At 39.8% G+C, this 9,749-nt stretch overlaps 1 protein-coding gene across 3 annotated transcripts in view; it reads left to right on the top strand.

The window, feature by feature from the left end:
• The first annotated feature begins 511 nt into the window (after positions 1 to 511).
• The window catches only part of LOC122073861 (formin-like protein 18), a 29,616-nt gene continuing 20,378 nt past the window's right edge, over positions 512 to 9,749 (top strand). For 2 of the 3 annotated variants that reach the window (XR_006138892.1, XM_042638532.1), the window contains exons 1-4: positions 512 to 1,055; positions 2,712 to 3,412; positions 7,654 to 7,875; positions 7,962 to 9,718. Coding sequence is in view for 2 of the 3 variants with exons in the window: in XM_042638532.1 (XP_042494466.1) it covers positions 983 to 1,055; positions 2,712 to 3,412; positions 7,654 to 7,875; positions 7,962 to 9,718 (2,753 nt within the window). In the remaining variant the exon portion in view is untranslated. The remainder of the gene's footprint in view (positions 1,056 to 2,711; positions 3,413 to 7,653; positions 7,876 to 7,961; positions 9,719 to 9,749) is intronic. The other variant, XM_042638533.1, reaches the window with a different exon arrangement.

The following is a 9,749-nucleotide window of genomic DNA, read 5'->3' as shown; positions in this document are numbered from 1 at the left end:
CACGCTTTTTGGCTCCTAATTACGTAGTCAACGTTTGATTTCTATTCTCCGTGAGCTCCATAATCCACACTTGGTTTAATTATTAATTAATTAATTAATTGAAAAAATTTATCTTTTTTTAATCATTACATAATCCAACATTAAGATTTCTTTGATTTGGAACTTTAATAAGTATCTCATCTCTTCATTCCTTTTAGACCTTTTGATCGCTTCGCCTGACACGTCACTTCTCTACTCTTTCTCTGAGACCAATCCAACTAAGTAGATCCCAATCCGATGGTTCATGATATCAAGTTTAGTGGGCCAAATGTCTGACATGGATCACCTCCTTAATGACTAAAATGCCCTTATAGAATTAGTACCACTCTGTCGTCGTAACTGAAGGACACGTGGCAAAGCTGTTAGAGTTGCAAAATCCGACCTTTTGTTGGGGAGCGAGCGACATCGGACATCATTATCGTTCACTGTTGTCATTTATCAACCGATTCCTGCACCTAGAGAGAGAAAGTAGAGAGATAAAAGAGAGAGAAAGTAGAGAACTGATCCTTAAATCCAATTTACTAACAACCTCTTTTTTCTGAAAGAAACAAACTAGGAAAGACTTCCTTTATTGAAAACGAAACAAAGCTCTCTCTCTCTCTCAATCATTCCTCCCAACGAAAGCGAAGTCTGCTAGGAAAGAGGGAAAAAAAAAAGTAAGAAAAGAAAAGAAGGAAACCAGGGGGAAGTGTAGAGGAGAGAACAAGCGAGAAAACAATCCCGTAAAGCCGCAGCAAAATCCATTTTCCTGAATCCACACTCCCTTCTGTGATGATTTTATTGATTCGAAGTGTCTTCTCATGTGGATTTCTTTATCTGAGCTGCGATTGTTGAATCAGTTTGGCCTATAAAGTGTTAATTAATGTGGTCGCCATCGGAACTATCGATTCTTTGTTTCCCTTGCTAGGGCTTCGGCTTCGAGGATCATCGGATCTCTTCTGAGATGGCGTTGTTTCGGAAATTCTTCTACCGGAAGCCTCCCGAAGGACTTCTGGAGATTTCTGAGAGACTTTTTGGTACGTTGGAATTGGTTCAGTTTTGTTGGTGGATTCACCTTTGACCTGGATTTCGATGGAATTTTGGAACTTCTTTACATTTGTTTGATTTGGGTCTGATCGTAGTGGCGATTTTCTTACTTTTTTGTAGTTAATTGGTGATGGTTTTCAACGAAGTCTGCTCGATTTAATCTTGATTTGGATAGTTTAACTTTGTATGTGCTATCAGGATTGAAATGGGAAATTGTTGTATTCTCCTTCACTTGGGATAAGACTTAGTTTACTAGTTGTTGTTGTTGTTGAGTTCTATTCCTTCACCGACCCTGGCTTTTTAGTATTGTGTTAGTTGCGTATCTATCGATTTTGGTTCTGAACAGAAAGATTTGCTTGATGCATATGTGGTTGGTCGACAGTATTAGACTGACGAAGAAAAGAGTATAGTAGTGCGACATCTACTTCTGGAACGTAAAAATAAATATGGAAAGAAATTGAAAATTCTACTCCCGTTGATAGTTAACTGAAGCGTAATCTACTTTATTATGACTTAAATTAGGTACTTAAAAATGGCATACATTGTAGAAAGTCAAACTCTGTCAATGTCTGTCTGGCATGGAATATCACCACGGTAATAGGCCAATAAATTTCTTTTCTTTCACTGCTTTTCTTGCTGAATGTGAAAAATTCCAACTCTGGTTCCAGAGCGAGAAGAGAGCGCAGAACTCATTCCACAACAATCCCCTTATTAACTTCTCAGATCCCCTCTGCCATATTCGACGTGGTGGAGAGCTCTAAAGCTTGAACAACCTATTGTTGGAAATTGAGCACTTCTATCATATTGCCAACATATTAGGAAAGTCTTCTATAAATCTTCCTGTGTATGTACACAATAGGACCTCCTGTTGTATATGCTTTTGTGAATTCATTCATGTTCAGTGTGAAGAATTTTGGGGAGTGTGGTTAACTGTCTGGGAGATACCAGCCCAGGCAAGCTATAGGCTATGGTTATGTGGTTGCATGTGGCTGTAGGTGTGTGCTTAGGGTATAGGGTGATGACGGTGTGTAGTTTCAGGATAAAGCTTGCCCATCCAGTTGGAGTGTGTTATATAACATACTGTTGTACTAACTTCTAAGTAAGTCATTTTGTTGGCTATTGCCTTGAATTGTATGGGTGTTTTAAGTTTTAACAATGCTGTAATCTATATGGTCTAATACAGAGAATTGTACTCACATGAGTTTGTGTGCATTTTTCATATGCTGATAACTGCTTCTGCTTACATTCCTTAATCGCATCAAATTATCTGCTGGAGATTTCTCCTTCTTCCCAAACACCCCTCATCATATGTCTAGGAACAAACCCAGAATTTTTTTTTTTTTTTAATAGGAACAAACCCAGATTTTTTTTTTTAATAAAGTCAATGAAGATATTGCTTCTTTCGTTGATTCTCTCTATTGATTGCCTTTGTAAGAAGATAGAATAGATAATTTTTTGTAATCAAACAAAAGTGATCTTCGATAATCTGATCCCATATTTTAATGCTTAAGTTAAATTTTCGATTATGGTAATGAAAACTTCATTTAGTTTGGCCTATAGAGAATGAGACCATTGTTTAGCTTCAATTGCATTCAACAAAAGTATTCATTTATATAATTTGTAGCCTACTTTTTGTCCACATACAGTGTTCGATTGTTGCTTTTCCACGGATGTTTTGGAAGAAGACGACTATAAAGTCTACATGGAAGGAATAGTTGGACAACTTCGTGACCACTTTCCTGATGCTTCATTTATGGTATTTAACTTTCGAGAGGGAGACAGGCAAAGTCAGATTGCCAACATTTTGTCCGAGTACGATATGACTGTAATGGACTACCCCCGGCAGTATGAAGGTTGTCCATTACTCACAATGGAGTTTATCCATCATTTTCTGAGATCTAGTGAAAATTGGCTTTCTCTTGGGGCAAAGAATGTGCTGTTAATGCACTGCGAACGAGGTGGATGGCCAGTGTTGGCTTTCATGCTGGCTGGACTTTTGATTTATAGGAAACAGTACACTGGGGAGCAGAGAACCTTGGACATGATTTATAAACAGGCTCCCTGTGAGCTTCTGCAATTGCTTTCACCACTGAATCCACTACCTTCACAGCTGAGATATCTTCAGTATGTCTCGAGGAGGAATGTGGCCTCAGAATGGCCTCCTTTGGATAGGGCACTTACATTGGATTGTGTTATTCTTAGAATAATTCCTAAATTTGATGGAGAGGAAGGTTGCAGGCCAATATTTCGAATATATGGACAGGATCCCTTTATTTCTACTGATCGGACTCCTAAAGTTCTATTCTCAACACCAAAAAAAGGCAAACTTGTCCGGCTTTACAAGCAGGTTAATATACATTCCCCTTCAGTAGTTTATTTTCATTATTTTTCTTTGCCCTTTTCCTTTTAGTCTTCCTTGTTTCTGCCATATTAGAAAGAAAATCCTCTTTTCCCTGGCTTAATTCACTTTCTCTGACATGTGAAGCCCTCTTTCTCATTCTATTTGTGGATTGTTTTCCATGGCTTTGGACCTTTCATTCTTCAAGTTCTGCTGTTATTAAAAAACAAGAAAATTTCAGATGCTTAAATTGTGGCATGATGTTTGTTTGTATATTTCCTTACATGCCATATATATATATATATGTATATATATTGGTCATAATGCTAGAGGAATTGTTAGCGCAGGGCATAGAGGGGGAAAGCATAAGTGTATACCGTAAAAGTGAATCAAATTAGGTGCAGCGGGAGTGTGGTCTTTTCGCACACCCTCTCTTTGGGTGTTTCCTGCGTCAGCAGGACAGGGTTCTTTTTCCCTAGTGTATATAAGAGAGAGATGCTACTCTAAATGTATGTTGGTTGCGTATGGGGAGATCATGCTTTCAAAAGTTATCCAGAGCAAAATGACCAAGAATATTTAATGGTTTGGCAGAGATATTTTCTCCCCATCAGGGGCTTAGAGATACTTTTAGATACGTAAACACGAAAGGGTGCAAAAGTGATGTAGATCGCATGGCTGGTTTAAAGTATAACAGAAGAAAGAACCAGGCCGGCCAGCCAGCCCAATCGGTCTTAGATTGGTTCTAGGCTGGACCTGCAAGTAGACCAATCATTTGAGGAGTTTCCAAATCATAATTCTTGGAACCCAGCTGGTAGATGTGTGCAGAAGAAATTCCGGAGATTTTCATGATCCTTTTACAACTATCGCCAGGTTCAGTTATGGACCCCACTTGGACAGCTCACCTGGTGGAATAAGGAAGATCTTTTGGAGTTTTTTTTATTTTTTTTTCATAGTTTCTATTTTTAGTTTTAGAAAGTGGATTTTTTTTTTTTTTCATTAAATAGAATCTTAGGAGTTTCTATTTTGTTTGGATGTTACTTTATTTATATTCTAATTTGTAAAGAAGAGGGGATTTAGTCACAATTTGGCAGCCTTCTATAGGCATGCACGCTGTTTCCATTTTTCCTCTACTTGTAATTGCAGGTTACTACAACGATTTGAAGTTTGAGAAAAGAATGGCTGTTGTGCTGTGACTGTGTAATGTAAGACTAAAATCACAAGTGATCCTAATCCCAGACAGGATCTCAAAATCTGGCTGAATAGAGAGAAATTCGAGAACTCACAAGCCGTGGCTCAGATGGAGGTGAAACTATAAGTGGATGAAGGTCCTATATGTGTTAACAAACCCTCAAAAGATGAGATAATTCTGATGGATGAATTGAGAGTTATGTTGTCGACATGAATTAGGAAACTTTTGACTACTTTCTATATTTTGAGATTTCAGCCTCCGATGAAGCTCAATTTTGGAGCAAAGATCCTTCATGTGATGCCCAACTATCTTTCAAAATATGAGCCTCAACTGATGGCTGGTTGGAAAGTTATGTTCGAAGAATGAAAAAGGGAATGTTATGGAAGTTCGGCAGAACAACAGCTATAGGCCTTCAAACTGGTCTTTCGATAGTGCTTCTAGGCTTAAACAAACTTTCTTTGATCACTCAAATACACTCGCAACAAAGAAATAGAAGGAAAATAAGAAAAGAAAGAGAATTCTATGGTGGGGTTGAGAAGGGGGAAGAGGAATTAGTGAATGGACATCTCACCCCTCAGGTTTTAGGTATCTCACTTCTCAAGGTATAACTATCTCAAGCATGAGTAAACACTCAATTTTGATAAACTTCAATCTCCCTAAACACTCAATTTTCATAAACTTCAATCTCCCTTTTTTCCTTATAATCAATGGCTTTAAATAGCATTACATAACTTGGACATAAAGTAATAAAAGAAAAGGAAACTACTAATGATTAAGACCCACAAGTCGAGCCAATGGCTTACACTGATCGTAGGTCCCATCCATGGGGATCCACCGTAGTGTATCCATGGCCCAATCATGGGCTGGTCTCAATAAACACTGTTTAAGTGGATTCCAAACACGCGAAGCTTTCCAGCTCCCTCCATTTTCTCAGCCAAACGGCCTGCGATCAATACTAACGTGGAGTTGTCTATGGACTGAAATAGGACTTTCTAATTTGTGTTTAACTTGCTAACCAAGCTCAACAAAAATTAGAAACTAACAACTGAACAATAAAATAGAAACTAGCCTAAATCATAAAAATAGAAACTTCTTTGACTAACAAAATAGGAAACTAACTTGACTAACTTGCTTACTAAGTAAATTAGAAACTAACTAAACTAAACTAAATAGGAAACTAAAAATAGAACATACAACGTGAACAGTATTTTCTGACTCTTGTTTTTGTTTTCTTCTTCAACCTTTGATCTACATCACTATGAGATGCAGTGACTGTGAGATGCTGTGGGTGAGAGATCCTGGGCTGAGATATTCCCCTATCTCCTCCTATCAATCCTTCTTCTTCCCCCTCCCCTTCCCCCTTCTATCAACCCATATTCTGAGTTTTATTTTCCAACGGTATGAGTTTCATTCAATCCACTATTGAAGCTGTTGGTCTGGTCAGCAAAATCATTATTGATCTCCTAAGTTTCTGTTGGCTGTTAATCTGTGGAGCCTTCTAAGTTCCTGCGATAGAGAATTATTGGGGTTTTTTTCTCAAACCCTGCTGGTGATTGATCTCATCAAATAAGAGGATGTCGAGGCTGATATTTGAGGGATCAAACCTCCACATCAAGACCTCAACTCGATGGCTATTTGAAGACCATCCAAGGTTGTTCAATTGTGTTCTTGAAATCTGACTTTCAAGCCCTTATTCCTGCAAATATATATATATATATATATATTTTTGATAGGTAAAAATATTGTATTATAAAAGAAGGAAAAATAAAATACAGTAAATGGAAACCACACTCCCTATTTAGACATACCTAAATGAGTGGAGATAGGCCCCAAAAGCCAAGTGGGACAGGCCCCACCAAATAATCTGAAAATATAAACCAACAGATTACATTCGGTAATATCTTATTCCTGCAATTCGATATATCAGGTTTAGGGATATGGCTTTGTTTATGTAATTGAGTACTTGAACCAGAGTTTTATTAACTGTATTTTAAGATCCTACCTGGGGTTAGGTCTTGTGACTTAGCCTTACATCAAATAGCCTGGAAAATTTTCAGGTTATGTTGTTCTGGTGATCTTGTTCTTTCAAGTGTGTCAACTGGGTTTATTTATTTATTATTTTTTGAAACACTGGAGTTATATTATTAAGAAATAAGATCAGGGTGAGCTTTGAATCTTTCTTTTTGTTGTTTTCACAAGCACGCACTCACAGAAATGAGATTTTTGTCTTTTTTATTTTTACTATTGATGCTTGCCCTTGAACTTGTCTTCAGTCTAAGATGTGTCTTAGGACATCACTGGATTTGATGCTATTATTCCCCTAAATTATTCCATTATTATACTTTTTTATGTCTTGTGGCAAAGAAGGGAAATTGTTTATGTTGGCAGAAGTCAATATCAGGCTGTCCTTAATACCTATGCCCTGCATGTGGAACACATTCACATGCCTGGGGTTCATGTGTTATTCTCCCCAACTTGTGCCATTCATGTTTTTCATTCCAACTCCTGTAAGGATTATGTGGAACATATCAACACAGTCTAGCCCATGGCGCCAAGTTTGGCTCAAGAGATGAGTAGGGCTGGCAAACTTGAGTAAGAAGATGAGTAGGGGCTGGCAAACTTGACTAAGAAGCGCAGCATATTTTTTTTCTTCTTAAGGACTTGTGGAGATAGAGCAATATAGTCCTGTATGCTTAGCAGGGCTTTTGATTACAAAACATGTAGAAAAGATGTTGTTTTGGTTAATGAATTGTGAAACTCATTTTTTTTTCCTTTCATGTTTGGAAGAATGGGTATGGCTTTTAATAACTTTGAATGGCAAAATAGACTACATGTAGATGACCCCATGTAGATGGGACCAGATGTAGCGGAGTTGATCATTCATGTTTGAAAGACCAAAAGGCATAAGGCCCATGTGACAGTATTTCTCTATGTGAAAATACCACTTCCTGCTAGAATTTCCTGCTTTCTGTTGAGATTTCTGGGATATGAAAAAGTTTTAGGAACAATGCCTTCCTTTCATGCAAGCTGATTTGTGACTGTCTATCACCTTCTGTTGCAGGCAGACTGTGAACTAGTTAAAATTGACATCAATTGCCATATTCAAGGTGATGTTGTGCTTGAGTGTATTAGTTTGGATGAAGATCTGGAGCGTGAAGAGATGATGTTTCGTGTCATGTTTAACACTGCTTTTATTAGATCAAACATCCTGATTCTTAACCGTGATGAAATTGATATATTATGGGATGCCAAAGATAGGTTTCCTAAGGATTTTAGAGCAGAGGTATGTATCTTTCTCTCTCCTCAATGGGTTTAGCTTTCCATTACTATATTCCTGATGTCAAACATATTCCGTTGTGTCTTGGTAAGGTTCTTTTCTCGGAAATGGATGCTGCTGCTTCACTGGTCACAGTGGATTTGCCTGCTGTTGAGGAGAAGGATGGCCTTCCCATTGAAGCATTTGCTAAGGTTCAAGAGATCTTTAACAGTGTAGATTGGTTTGACCCAAAGGCAGATGCAGCCCTAAATGTGCTTCAGCATTTAACCGCATCAAACATTCTCCAGGAGAAGTTGGAGACTGGTTCTCTCCAAAATGCTTTAATTGATTCTCAGTCAAGTCCTCAGACACTTCTTGAGAAACTGAAGCCTGTGGTGTCAGAAAATAACTTCAAGAGTTCCATGTCTGTGGCAGTGGAGAAACAGTCCATGCCTTCTGTCAAATCATCTACAGATTTAAAGTCAATGAAAAAGAAGGTTAAGCCCCAGGACTTGCAGGTTGCTCTTCAACGGCCTGGTCAATCAAAGATCATATCGCAACGAATACCTCAGACTTCTGTTTCTAATCCAGTTTCACCTTCTAATTCTTTGCAAGGGTCACCAGCGTCCATGTCAAGATATCATACTGAACCCTCAGCTCTTGGTATTACGGCTCTCTTGCATGATCATGCTTCACATGGAAGTGCAGGAGACACTAATCCGGAGACAACATCTCCACCTTCCCCAGCTCCTTCGATTGCCACTGTTTCACAATTACCAAAACCTGTGGGGCATGTTAATTTTTCAAATCCACCACCATCTCCACCACCTACTTCGGTGGCTTCTAGCAAAATAACTTCTGCAAATGCCCCTCTTCCACCACCTCATCAATCGTCAGATTCAGAAGCACAGTCTTTGTTGACCCAGCATCCTGGAACCTCTTCAGCAGGTAGAGTTTGGTCATCGGTTCCTCCTCCCTCTTCAGGGACGTCATCTACCATTGCTAACTCAGATGTTAATCTTCCTTGTCCTCCCCCTGCAACCCAGTTGTCAGGTGCCACTGTTAAGAAATCATTGTCAATCCCTTCTGCCCCTCCTACTACTGGACCTGTGACTGCTTCCTCAATGCCCTCTCTACCTGCTCCACCTCCTCCACAGCCATCTATGAAGCCATCTTTTTCTCCTCCTCCTCCACCTCCACCTCCACCTCCACCTCCACCTATGAAGAACCCAGCTGCTTCTCTGGCTCCTCCTCCTCCACCTCCACCACCACCACCACCAATGAAGAACACAGCTGCTTCTCTGGCTCCTCCAGCTCCACCTCCACCTCCAGCACCAATGAAGAATCCTGCTGTCTCTCCTCTGCCACCCCAACCTATGAAGGCAGGTGTTACAGCTGGCCCTCCTCCTCCTCCTCCTCGTCCTTTACATTCGGTCATCCCAGGTTCTACTGTTACTTCTTCAGCACCACCACCTCCTCCTCCTCCAGGCTCTGCATCAAAGATTCCTGACACTCCACTACCTCCTCCTCCTCCAGGCTTTGCAAAGATTCCTGGCACTCCACCTCCTCCTCCTCCTCCAGGTTTTGCATCAAAGAGTCCAGGCACTGCCTCTCAGAATTCTCCTCAAGTTCCACCCGTGCCCCCTCCTCCTGCAGGGATTCAGAGAACCACTAGTTCTTCTTCACAATCTCCTGGACCACCTCCTCCTAGTGCTCCATTTGGTGCAAAGGGTCGAGGTCTATTACGAACTATGGGTGCTAAGAGTCAATCCAAAAAGGCTTCTCTGAGGCCATATCATTGGTTGAAGTTAACACGAGCAATGCAAGGAAGTTTGTGGGAGGAGACACAAAAATCTGGTGAAGCTGCCAAGTATGTGTTATTTTCCTGGATGTTGATGCGC

Source organism: Macadamia integrifolia, chromosome 3 (genome assembly GCF_013358625.1).
Source record: "Macadamia integrifolia cultivar HAES 741 chromosome 3, SCU_Mint_v3, whole genome shotgun sequence".
NCBI lineage: Eukaryota > Viridiplantae > Streptophyta > Magnoliopsida > Proteales > Proteaceae > Macadamia > Macadamia integrifolia.
Note: the sequence above shows the minus strand (reverse complement) of the source record. Positions and strands in the feature narration are given on the sequence as shown.